The sequence below is a fragment of the Coregonus lavaretus genome (genome assembly GCF_964263955.1).
Source record: "Coregonus lavaretus genome assembly, chromosome: 9".
NCBI lineage: Eukaryota > Metazoa > Chordata > Actinopteri > Salmoniformes > Salmonidae > Coregonus > Coregonus lavaretus.
The window spans coordinates 5991706-6006066 of record NC_139996.1 but is presented as its reverse complement, the minus strand read 5'-3'; the positions used below and the strand labels follow the sequence as shown (position 1 = coordinate 6006066).

The window sequence follows — 14361 nt, the reverse complement described above, 5'->3', positions numbered from 1 at the left end:
ATCAACTCAACTCGCCGTGTTTGGAGGAGGAGGAATGCTGCCTATGACCCCAAGAACACCATCCCTATCATCAAACATGGAGGTGGAAACATTATGCTTTGGGGGTGTTTTTCTGCTAAGGGGACAGGACAACTTCATCGCATCAAAGGAACGATGGACGGCGCCATGTACCGTCAAATTTTGGGTGAGAACCTCCTTCCCTCAGCCAGGGCATTGAAAATGGGTCGTGGATGGGTATTCCAGCATGACAATGACCCAAAACACACGGCCAAGGCAACAAAGGAGTGGCTCAAGAAGAAGCACATTAAGGTCCTGGAGTGGCCTAGCCAGTCTACAGACCTTAATCCCATAGAAAATCTGTGGAGGGAGCTGAAGGTTCGAGTTGCCAAACGTCAGGCTTGAAACCTTAATGACTTGGAGAAGATCTGCAAAGAGGAGTGGGACAAAATCCCTCCTGAGATGTGTGCAAACCTGGTGGCCAACTACAAGAAACGTCTGACCTCTGTGATTGCCAACAAGGGTTTTGCCACAAAGTACTAAGTCATGTTTTGCAGAGGGGTCAAATACTTATTTCCCTCATTAAAATGCAAATCAATTTATAACATTTTTGACACGCGTTCTGTCTCTCACTGTTCAAATAAACCTACCATTAAAATTATAGACTGATCATGTCTTTGTCAGTGGGCAAACGTACAAAATCAGCAGGGGATCAAATACTTTTTTCCTTCACTGTAGACATAGACTAGAAAGCACTAGCCACTTTAATAATGTTTACATATCTTGCATTACTTATCTCATATGTATATACTGTATTCTATACTATTCTATGGTATCTTAGTCACTTTAATAATGTTTACATATCTTGCATTACTCATCTCATGTGTGTATATACTGTATTCTATACTATTCTACTGCATCTTAGTCCATGCCGCTCTGACATCACTCGTCCATATATGTATATATTCTTAATTAATTCCTTACTTAGATTTGTGTGTATTGGGTATGTGTTGTGAAATTGTTCGAAATTACTTGTTAGATATTACTGCACTGTTGGAGCTAGAAGCACAAGCATTTCGCTACACCTGCAATAACATCTGCTAAACACGTGTATGTGACCAATAAAATGTGATTTGATTTGATTTTATAGTATTATGTAATGTTATGTAGTATTATGTAGTGTTATGTAGTCTTATGCAGCATTATGTACTGTTATGTAGTATAATGTAGTATAATGTAGTATTATGTACTGTTGTGTTCTATTATGTACTGTTATGTAGTATAATGTAGTGTTATGTAGTTTTATGTAGTGTTATGTAGTATAACGTAGTATTATGTAGTATTATGTAGTATTATGTAGTATTATGTAGTATTATGTAGTGTTATGTAGTAATATGTAGTAATATGTAGTATTATGTAATATGATGTAGTGTTATGTAGTATTATGTAGTATTATGTAGTTTTATGTAGTATAACGTAGTATTATGTAGCGTTATGTAGTAATATGTAGTATTATGTAATATTATGTAGTGTTATGTAGTACTATGTAGTAGTATGTAGTTATGTAGTATTATGTAGTACTATATAATATTATGTGGTGTTATGTAGTATTATGTAGTGTTATGTAGTATTATATATGTTATGTATATTATGATATTATATTTTGTATTTTACTTGTGTTTTGTTTCCTGTTTGGACCCCAGGAAGAGTAGCTGCTGCTTTGGCAGTGGCTAATTGGGGATCCTAATAAATACTACTACTGCAATGATACACAATACATACAGTATATTGCAAGTTACACATATATCATACATAATACATATATTGCACACTGCCCTTCACATTCTGTCAGAGCCGTACAAACACGAGTTCAGGTCTTACCTGGATGGTGAGCTGAGTAGTGAGCAGGCTACTGACGGCCCGGAGGGAGGTGCAGGTGTTGGGGGGCAGCGAGGGGTCCGCCAGCAGGTCTGAGATCAGGCCGTGGGCCTCGCCCATCACAGCTATATCCACCACCACACTGGTGCCCAATGACTGCAGAACGGGAAGAGAGGGGGAGGGGGAAAGAAGGAGAGGGGGAGAGAGATGGAAGGGAGAGGGGGAAGAGAGGGAGAGGTGGAAGAGAGGGAGAGGGGGTAGAGAGGGAGAGGAGGGAGAGGGGGAGACAGGGAGGATAAGAGAGGGAGAGGGGGAAGAGAAGGAGATGGGGAAGAGAGGGAGAGGGGGGAGAGAGGGGGGAGAGAGGGAGAGGAGAAGAGAGGGAGAGGGGGAAGAGAGGGAGAGGAGAAGAGAGGGAGAGGGGGAAGAGAGGGAAAGGGGGAAGAGAGGGAGAGGGAGAGGGGGAAGAGAGGGAGAGGGGGAAGAGAGGGAGAGAGGGAAGAGAGTGAGAGGGGGAAGAGAGGGAGAGGGGGAAGAGAGGGAGAGGGAGAGGAGAAGATAGGGAGAGGAGAAGAGAGGGAGAGGAGAAGAGAGGGAGAGGGGGAAGAGAAGAAGAGGGAGAGGAGAAGAGAGGGAGGGGGGGAAGAGAGGGAGAGGGGGGAGAGAGGGAGAGGGGGAATAGAGGGAGAGGAGAAGAGAGGGAGAGGGGGAAGAGAGGGAGAGGGAAAGGGGGAAGAGAGGGAGAGGGAGAGGAGGAAGAGAGGGAGAGGGGGAAGAGAGGGAGAGGGAAAGGGGTAAGAGAGGGAGAGGGAGAGAACCTTTTAATAATATACTGTATTTGCCAAGTAATGAACACACTGGAAATCTGGTAAAGCTGTTATACATAAAGTAGTGCAGTAAGACAGGCCTATCTACAGTCAAGCATCCAGCTCTGTTTCCCCACTGCCCGTGGAAAGAACCTGTCCCTGAGCATGTTAGTCTGGGTCTCAACACTATGATACCGTCCACTGGACTGGGAAGACAGGAGAGGACAGGAGATCATGAGTGATGCTAATGTGGCTGACAGGAGGGGATGCTAATTGATGGGTGACTGGCTGTGTAGGTCTGCCCGGGTGGCTGGCAGAATGAGAGGGTACATAGGTCGGTCGCTCCCGCATGAGGAGATAAAGCATTTAGCAAAGAAATTGAGGCATTTACAAGGCTCTATTCTATTCAGGAGCACACTTACATGTATGAATACACACACACACAGAAACACACACACACACAGAAACACACACACACACACTCCTCAGGCGCTATACTACGCCTCATAAGGATCCCCTGCAGCCAGCAGATCATCATTAGCAGCAATACTATTGGTAATAGTGGCAGATAAGGATAGTTGTAGGACTGTATTTCAAACAGTATGACCATATTTCACACAGTCTTTTAAACATTTGGACAGATAATTTTGTAACATTCGGCTCAAAAAACATACGCTATATTCAGCTGGACAGGAATTGATGGAAAGTTAGTTAATATTAAGCTCAATAGGAATCCCTAATATGGGATGTGGCCTTTGACCTATAACCCTTTGACCCTGCTGACCCCTAGTCTGTTTTCACACCGTCTACCTCCACAGCTTTGACGTAACGCTGTGTTAGTTAGTTAGTTATGCGCGGGTCAGCTGTTTGTTCACCCGCACTTTGCTAATTGCTAATAACCCATCTGCAACTGCCCGAATGTACAGTACCAGTCAAAGGTTTGGACACACCTACACATTCAAGATTTTATTTTTTACATTGTAGAATAATAGTGAAGACATCAAAACTATGAAATAACACATATAGAATCATGTAGTAACCAAAAAAGATGATTCAAAGTGGCCACCCTTTGCCTTGATGACATCTTTGCACACTCTTGGCATTCTCTCAACCAGCTTCATGAGGAATACGTTTCCAACAGTCTTGAAGGAGTTCCCACATATGCTGAGCACCTGTGGCTGCTTTTCCTTCACTCTGCGGTCCAACTCATCCCAAACCATCTCAATTGGGTTGAGGTTGGGTGATTGTGGAGGCCAGGTCATCTGATGCAGCACTCCATCACTCTCCTTGGTCAAATAGCCCTTACACAGCCTGGAGGTTTTGGGTCATTGTCCTGTTGAAAAACAAATGATAGTCACACTAAGCTTAAACCAGATGGGATGGCATATCGCTGCAGAATGCTGTGGTAGCCATGTTGGTTAAGGGTGCCTTGAATACTAAATAAATCATAGACAGTGTCACCAGCCAAGCACCCCCACACCATCACACCTCCTCCTCCATGCTTCACGGTGGGAACCACGCATGAGATCACCCGTTCACCTACTCTGCGTCTCACAAAGACACGGCGGTTGGAACCAAAAATCTAAAATTTGGACTCATCAGACCAAATAACACATTTCCACCGGTCTAATGTCCATTGTTCGTGTTTCTTGGCCCAAGCAAGTCTCTTATTCTTATTGGTGTCCTTTAGTAGTGGTTTCTTTGCAGCAATTCGACCATGAAGGCCTGATTCACGCGGTCTCCTCTGAACAGTTGATGTTGAGAGGGGTCTGTTACTTGAACTCTGTGAAGCATTTATTTGGGCTGCAATTTGAGGTGCAGTTAACTCTAATGAACTTATCGTCTGCAGCAGAGGTAACTCTGGGTCTTCCTTTCCTGTGGCGGTCCTAATGAGAGCCAGTTTCATCAGAGTGATGGTTTGATGGTTTTTGCGACTGCACTTAAAGAAACTTTCAAAGTTCTTGAGATTTTCCAGATTGACTGACCTTCATGTCTTAAAGTAATGATGGACTGTTGTTTCTCTTTTATTTGAGCTGTTCTTGCCATAATATGGGCTTGGTCTTTTACCAAATAGGGCTGTCGTCTGTATATCACCCATACCTTGTCACAACACAACTGATTGGCTCAAATGCATTAAGAAGGAAAGAAATTCCACAAATTAACTTTTAACAAGGCACACCTGTTAATTAAAATGCATTCCAGGTGACTGCCTCATGAAGCTGGTTGAGAGAATGCCAAGAGTGTGCAAAGCTGTCATCAAGGCAAAAGGTGGCTACTTTGAAGAATCTCAAATATAAAATATATTTTGATTTGTTTAACCCTTTGTTGGTTACTACATAATTCCCATATGTGTTATTTCATAGTTTTGATGTCTTCACTAATATTCTACAATGTAGAACATAGTAACAAAATAAAGAAAAACCCTTGAATGAGTAGGTGTGTCTAAACTTTTGACTGGTACTGTCTGTGATAAAGTTAAAATCTGAGGCTCACACCCGACCCTAACCCAAAAATAGAAAATGTGCTGTACAGTCAGAGATGGACAAAGTGACTATTTGACAGGCCTTTTTAGATAGGCCTATGGTCCTGCTTCTAATTTCTGACATTTTGGTAGGCTATTTGTTAGTCAACTATAATTAGATACATGCAGCTTCTCTTCTGTCATTACTTGTTGCCCTAGAATAAGGGCAACAAGTAAACCCTTGCTCACCAGAATAATTTCATAAATCGATAGAATTAATGCTTCAATCTAGTTGACATAGGTAAAGTTTTGTATTTAATTTCTGCTTCTCTTGCGCAGCAAAGATGTTTAGGGGCCGGGGAAAAAATGCAACAATAAAAAAAAAAACAGGAAAGATTTTCAATGCAATTTTGCATATTTTATGTTGTGTCAGCTTATACACTGAACAAAAATATAAACGCAACATATAAAGTGTCCCATGTTTCATGAGCTGAAATAAAATATCCCAGAAATGTTTCATATGCACAAAAAACGTATTTTTGTAAAATGTTGTGCACAAATTTGCTAGTGAGGATTTCTCCATTGACAAGATAATCCTTCCACCTGACAGGTGTGGCATATCAAGAAGCTGATTAAACAGCATGATCATTACACTGGTGCAACTTGTGCTGGGGTAAATAAAAGGCCACTCTAAAATGTGCAGCTTTGTCACACAACACAATGCCACAATTCCTGAAAGCTGAAAATGTCCCAGTTCTTCCATGGCCTGCATACTCACCAGACCTGTCACCCATTGAGCATGTTTGGGATGCTCTGGATCGACGTGTACGACAGCGTGTTCCAGTTCCCGCCAAAACCCTCCCTTCTATAACATTAGACTACTGTTCTGGCCCTCCCTTCTATAACATTAGACTACTGTTCTGGGCCTCCCTTCTATAACATTAGACTACTGTTCTGGCCCTCCCTTCTATAACATTAGATTACTGTTCTGGCCCTCCCTTCAATAACATTAGACTACTGTTCTGACCCTCCCTTCTATAACATTAGACTACTGTTCTAACCCTCCCTTCTATAACATTAGACTACAGTTCTGACCCTCCCTTCTATAATATTAGACTACTGTTCTAACCCTCCCTTCTATAACATTAGACTACTGTTCTAACCCTCCCTTCTATAACTATAGACTACTGTTCTAACCCTCCCTTCTATAACATTAGACTACTGTTCTGGCCCTCCCTTCAATAACATTAGACTACTGTTCTAACCCTCCCTTCTATAACATTAGACTACTGTTCTAACCCTCCCTTCTATAACATTAGACTACTATTCTGGACATCCCTTCTATAACATTAGACTACTGTTCTAACCCCTCCCTTCTATAACATTAGACTAATGTTCTGACCCTCCCTTCTATAACATTAGACTACTGTTCTAACCCTCCCTTCTATAACATTAGACTACAGTTCTGACCATCCCTTCTATAATATTAGACTACTGTTCTAACCCTCCCTTCTATAACATTAGACTACTGTTCTAACCCTCCCTTCTATAACATTAGACTACTGTTCTGGCCCTCCCTTCTATAACATTAACTACTGTTCTGGCCCTCCCTTCTATAACATTAGACTACTGTTCTAACCCTCCCTTCTATAACATTAGACTACTGTTCTGGACATCCCTTCTATAACATTAGACTACTGTTCTAACCCCTCCCTTCTATAACATTAGACTAATGTTCTGACCCTCCCTTCTATAACATTAGACTACTGTTCTGGCCCTCCCTTCTATAACATTAGACTACTGTTCTGGCCCTCCCTTCTATAACATTAGACTACTGTTCTGGCCCTCCCTTCTATAACATTAGACTACTGTTCTGGCCCTCCATTCTATAACATTAGACTACTGTTCTGGACCTCCCTTCTGTAACATTAGACTACTGTTCTGGCCCTCCCTTCTATAACATTAACTACTGTTCTGGCCCTCCCTTCTACAACATTAGACTACTGTTCTGGGCCTCCCTTCTATAACATTAGTCTACTGTTCTGGCCCTCCCTTCTATAACATTAGACTACTGTTCTGGCCCTCCCTTCTATAACATTAGACTACTGTTCTGGCCCTCCCTTCTGTAACATTAGACTACTGTTCTGGCCCTCCCTTCTATAACATTAACTACTGTTCTGGCCCTCCCTTCTATAACATTAGACTACTGTTCTGGGCCTCCCTTCTATAACATTAGACTACTGTTCTGGCCCTCCCTTCTATAATCTTAGACTACTGTTCTAACCCTCCCTTCTATAACATTAGACTACTGTTCTAACCCTCCCTTCTATAACATTAGACTACTGTTCTAACCCTCCCTTCTATAACAGTAGACTACTGTTCTGACAGTCCCTTCTATAATATTACACTACTGTTCTAACCCTCCCTTCTATAACATTAGACTACTGTTCTAACCCTCCCTTCTATAACATTAGACTACTGTTCTAACCCTCCCTTCTATAACTTTAGACTACTGTTCTAACCCCTCCCTTCTATAACATTAGACTAATGTTCTGACCCTCCCTTCTATAACATTAGACTACTGTCCTGGCCCTCCCTTCTATAACATTAGACTACTGTTCTGGCCCTCCCTTCTATAACATTAGACTACTGTTCTGGCCCTCCATTCTATAACATTAGACTACTCTTCTGGACCTCCCTTCTATGACATTAGACTACTGTTCTGGCCCTACCTTCTATAACATTAACTACTGTTCTGGCCCTCCCTTCTATAACATTAGACTACTGTTCTGGCCCTCCCTTCTATAACATTAGACTACTGTTCTGGCCCTCCCTTCTATAACAGTAGACTACTGTTCTGACCGTCCCTTCTATAATATTAGACTACTGTTCTAACCCTCCCTTCTATAACATTAGAATACTGTTCTAACCCTCCCTTCTATAACATTAGACTACTGTTCTAACTCTCCCTTCTATAACATTAGACTACTGTTCTGGACCTCCCTTCTATAACATTAGACTACTGTTCTGGCCCTCCCTTCTATAACATTAGACTGCTGTTCTGGCCCTCATTCTATAACATTAGACTACTGTTCTGGACCTCCCTTCTATAACATTAGACTACTGTTCTGGCCCTCCCTTCTATATCATTAGACTACTGTTCTGGCCCTCCCTTCTATAACATTAGACTACTGTTCTGGCCCTCCCTTCTATAACATTAACTACTGTTCTGGCCCTCCCTTCTATAATATTAGACTACTGTTCTGGCCCTCCCTTCTATAACATTAGAGTACTGTTCTGGCCCTCCCTTCTATAACATTCGACTACTGTTCTGACCCTCCCTTCTATAACATTAGACTTCTGTTCTAACCCTCACTTTTATAACACTAGACTACTGTTCTGACCCTCCCTTCTATAATATTAGACTACTGTTCTAACCCTCCCTTCTATAACATTAGACTACTGTTCTAACCCTCCCTTCTATAACATTAGACTACTGTTCTAACCCTCCCTTCTATAACAGTAGACTACTGTTCTGACAGTCCCTTCTATAATATTACACTACTGTTCTAACCCTCCCTTCTATAACATTAGACTACTGTTCTAACCCTCCCTTCTATAACATTAGACTACTGTTCTAACCCTCCCTTCTATAACTTTAGACTACTGTTCTAACCCCTCCCTTCTATAACATTAGACTAATGTTCTGACCCTCCCTTCTATAATAATAATAATAATATAATATGCCATTTAGCAGACGGTTTTATCCAAAGCGACTTACAGTCATGCGTGCATACATTTTTTTTTTGTGTATGGGTGGTCCCGGGGATCGAACCCACTACCTTGGCGTTACAAGCGCCGTGCTCTACCAGCTGAGCTACAGAGGACCTATAACATTACAATACTGTCCTGGCCCTCCCTTCTATAACATTAGACTACTGTTCTGGCCCTCCCTTCTATAACATTAGACTACTGTTCTGGCCCTCCCTTCTATTACATTAGACTACTGTTCTGGCCCTCCATTCTATAACATTAGACTACTCTTCTGGACCTCCCTTCTATGACATTAGACTACTGTTCTGGCCCTACCTTCTATAACATTAACTACTGTTCTGGCCCTCCCTTCTATAACATTAGACTATTGTTATGGCCCTCCCTTCTATAACATTAGACTACTGTTCTGGCCCTCCCTTCTATAACAGTAGACTACTGTTCTGACCGTCCCTTCTATAATATTAGACTACTGTTCTAACCCTCCCTTCTATAACATTAGACTACTGTTCTAACCCTCCCTTCTATAACATTAGACTACTGTTCTAACCCTCCCTTCTATAACATTAGACTACTGTTCTGGACCTCCCTTCTATAACATTAGACTACTGTTCTAACCCCTCCCTTCTATAACATTAGACTACTGTTCTAACCCTCCCTTCTATAACATTAGACTACTGTTCTGGACCTCCCTTCTATAACATTAGACTACTGTTCTAACCCCTCCCTTCTATAACATTAGACTAATGTTCTGGCCCTCCCTTCTATAACATTAGACTACTGTTCTGGCCCTCCCTTCTATAACATTAGACTACTGTTCTGGACCTCCCTTCTGTAACATTAGACTACTGTTCTGGCCCTCCCTTCTATAACATTAACTACTGTTCTGGCCCTCCCTTCTATAACATTAGACTACTGTTCTGCGCCTCCCTTCTATAACATTAGACTACTGTTCTGGCCCTCCCTTCTATAACATTAGACTACTGTTCTGGACCTCCCTTCTGTAACATTAGACTACTGTTCTGGCCCTCCCTTCTATAACATTAACTACTGTTCTGGCCCTCCCTTCTATAACATTAGACTACTGTTCTGAGCCTCCCTTCTATATCATTAGACTACTGTTCTGGCCCTCCCTTCTATAACATTAGACCACTGTTCTGGCCCTCCCTTCAATAACATTAGACTACTGTTCTGACCCTCCCTTCTATAACATTAGACTACTGTTCTAACCCTCCCTTCTATAACATTAGACTACAGTTCTAACCCTCCCTTCTATAACATTAGACTACTGTTCTGGACCTCCCTTCTATAACATTAGACTACTGTTCTAACCCCTCCCTTCTATAACATTAGACTACTGTTCTAACCCTCCCTTCTATAACATTAGACTACTGTTCTGGACCTCCCTTCTATAACATTAGACTACTGTTCTGGCCCTCCCTTCTATAACATTAGACTAATGTTCTGGCCCTCCCTTCTATAACATTAGACTACTGTTCTGGCCCTCCCTTCTATAAGATTAGACTACTGTTCTGGCCCTCCCTTCTATAACATTAGACTACTGTTCTGGCCCTCCATTCTATAACATTAGACTACTGTTCTGGCCCTCCATTCTATAACATTAGACTACTGTTCTGGACCTCCCTTCTGTAACATTAGACTACTGTTCTGGCCCTCCCTTCTATAACATTAACTACTGTTCTGGCCCTCCCTTCTATAACATTAGACTACTGTTCTGCGCCTCCCTTCTATAACATTAGACTACTGTTCGGGCCCTCCCTTCTATAACATTAGACTACTGTTCTAACCCTCCCTTCTATAACATTAGACTACTGTTCTAACCCTCCCTTCTATAACATTAGACTACTGTTCTGGCCCTCCCTTCAATAACATTAGACTACTGTTCTAACCCTCCCTTCTATAACATTAGACTACTGTTCTAACCCTCCCTTCTATAACATTAGACTACTATTCTGGACCTCCCTTCTATAACATTAGACTACTGTTCTAACCCCTCCCTTCTATAACATTAGACTAATGTTCTGACCCTCCCTTCTATAACATTAGACTACTGTTCTAACCCTCCCTTCTATAACATTAGACTACAGTTCTGACCCTCCCTTCTATAATATTAGACTACTGTTCTAACCCTCCCTTCTATAACATTAGACTACTGTTCTAACCCTCCCTTCTATAACATTAGACTACTGTTCTGGCCCTCCCTTCTATAACATTAGACTACTGTTCTAACCCTCCCTTCTATAACATTAGACTACTGTTCTAACCCTCCCTTCTATAACATTAGACTACTGTTCTAACCCCTCCCTTCTATAACATTAGACTAATGTTCTGACCCTCCCTTCTATAACATTAGACTACTGTTCTGGCCCTCCCTTCTATAACATTAGACTACTGTTCTGGCCCTCCCTTCTATAACATTAGACTACTGTTCTGGCCCTCCATTCTATAACATTAGACTACTGTTCTGGACCTCCCTTCTATAACATTAGACTACTGTTCTGGCCCTCCCTTCTATAACATTAGACTACTGTTCTGACCCTCCCTTTTATAACATTAGACTACTGTTCTGGCCCTCCCTTCAATAATATTAGACTACTGTTCTGACCCTCCCTTCTATAACATTAGACTACTGTTCTAACCCTCCCTTCTATAACATTAGACTACAGTTCTGACCCTCCCTTCTATAATATTAGACTACTGTTCTAACCCTCCCTTCTATAACATTAGACTACTGTTCTGGCCCTCCCTTCTATAACATTCATTACTGTTCTGGCCCTCCCTTCTATAACTTTAGACTACTCTTCTGGCCCTCCCTTCTATAACATTAGACTACTGTTCTGGCACTCCCTTCTATAACATTAGACTACTGTTCTGGTCCTCCCTTCTATAACATTAGACTACTCTTCTGACCCTCCCTTCTTTAACATTAGACTACTTTTCTGACCCTCCCTTCTATAACATTAGACTACTGTTCTAACCCTCCCTTCTATAACATTAGACTACTGTTCTGGCCCTCCCTTCTATAACATTAGACTACTGTTCTGGACCTCCCTTCTATAACATTAGACTACTGTTCTGGCCCTCGCTTCTATAACATTAACTACTGTTTTGGCCCTCCCTTCAATAACATTAGACTACTGTTCTGGCCCTCCCTTCTATAACATTAGACTACTGTTCTCGCCCTCACTTCTATAACATTAGACTACTGTTCTGGCCCTCACTTCTATAACATTAGACTACTGTTCTGACCCTCCCTTCTATAACATTAGACTACTGTTCTAACCCTCCCTTCTATAACATTAGACTACTGTTCTAACCCTCCCTTCTATAATATTACACTACTGTTCTAACCCTCCCTTCTATAACATTAGACTACTGTTCTGGCCCTCCCTTCTATAACGTTAGACTACTGTTCTGGCCCTCCCTTCTATAACATTAGATTACTGTTCTGGCCCTCCCTTCTCTAACATTAGACTACTGTTCTGGCCCTCACTTCTATAACATTAGACTACTGTTCTGGCCCTCCCTTCTATAACATTAGACTGCTGTTCTGACCCTCCCTTCTATAACATTAGACTACTGTTCTAACCTTCCCTTCTATAACATTAGACTACTGTTCTGACCCTCCCTTCTATAACATTAGATTACTGTTCTGGCCCTCCCTTCTATAACATTAGACTACTGTTCTGGCCCTCACTTCTATAACATTAGACTACTGTTCTGGCCCTCCCTTCTATAACATTAGACTGCTGTTCTGACCCTCCCTTCTATAACATTAGACTACTGTTCTAACCTTCCCTTCTATAACATTAGACTACTGTTCTGACCCTCCCTTCTATAACATTAGACTACTGTTCTGGCCCTCCCTTCTATAACATTAGACTACTGTTCTGGCCCTCCCTTCTATAATATTAGACTACTTATCTAACCCTCCCTTCTATAACATTAGACTACTGTTCTAACCCTCCCTTCTATAACATTAGACTACTGTTCTAACCCTCCCTTCTATAACATTAGACTACTGTTCTGGCCCTCCCTTCAATAACATTAGACTACTGTTCTAACCCTCCCTTCTATAACATTAGACTACTGTTCTAACCCTCCCTTCTATAACATTAGACTACTATTCTGGACCTCCCTTCTATAACATTAGACTACTGTTCTAACCCCTCCCTTCTATAACATTAGACTAATGTTCTGACCCTCCCTTCTATAACATTAGACTACAGTTCTGACCCTCCCTTCTATAATATTAGACTACTGTTCTAACACTCCCTTCTATAACATTAGACTACTGTTCTAACCCTCCCTTCTATAACATTAGACTACTGTTCTGGCCCTCCCTTCTATAACATTAGACTACTGTTCTAACCCTCCCTTCTATAACATTAGACTACTGTTCTAACCCCTCCCTTCTATAACATTAGACTAATGTTCTGACCCTCCCTTCTATAACATTAGACTACTGTTCTGGCCCTCCCTTCTATAACATTAGACTACTGTTCTGGCCCTCCCTTCTATAACATTAGACTACTGTTCTGGCCCTCCATTCTATAACATTAGACTACTGTTCTGGACCTCCCTTCTATAACATTAGACTACTGTTCTGGCCCTCCCTTCTATAACATTAGACTACTGTTCTGGCCCTCCCTTTTATAACATTAGACTACTGTTCTGGCCCTCCCTTCAATAACATTAGACTACTGTTCTGACCCTCCCTTCTATAACATTAGACTACTGTTCTAACCCTCCCTTCTATAACATTAGACTACAGTTCTGACCCTCCCTTCTATAATATTAGACTACTGTTCTAACCCTCCCTTCTATAACATTAGACTACTGTTCTGGCCCTCCCTTCTATAACATTCATTACTGTTCTGGCCCTCCCTTCTATAACTTTAGACTACTCTTCTGGCCCTCCCTTCTATAACATTAGACTACTGTTCTGGCACTCCCTTCTATAACATTAGACTACTGTTCTGGTCCTCCCTTCTATAACATTAGACTACTCTTCTGACCCTCCCTTCTATAACATTAGACTACTTTTCTGACCCTCCCTTCTATAACATTAGACTACTGTTCTAACCCTCCCTTCTATAACATTAGACTACTGTTCTGGCCCTCCCTTCTATAACATTAGACTACTGTTCTGGACCTCCCTTCTATAACATTAGACTACTGTTCTGGCCCTCGCTTCTATAACATTAACTACTGTTTTGGCCCTCCCTTCAATAACATTAGACTACTGTTCTGGCCCTCCCTTCTATAACATTAGACTACTGTTCTCGCCCTCACTTCTATAACATTAGACTACTGTTCTGGCCCTCACTTCTATAACATTAGACTACTGTTCTGACCCTCCCTTCTATAACATTAGACTACTGTTCTAACCCTCCCTTCTATAACATTAGACTACTGTTCTAACCC

The 14361-nt window shown here is 41.6% G+C and overlaps 1 protein-coding gene across 1 annotated transcript in view; it reads right to left on the bottom strand.

Annotated features, from left to right (window-relative positions):
* Nucleotides 1–14361, bottom strand: part of LOC311134837 (cGMP-inhibited 3',5'-cyclic phosphodiesterase 3A-like) — a gene marked incomplete at its 5' end in the record, with an annotated part of 173133 nt that overhangs the window by 68094 nt on the left and 90678 nt on the right. Inside the window, one exon of the mRNA XM_084168616.1 lies at nucleotides 1879–2031. Coding sequence (XP_084024742.1) covers nucleotides 1879–2031 — 153 coding nt within the window. The remainder of the gene's footprint in view (nucleotides 1–1878; nucleotides 2032–14361) is intronic.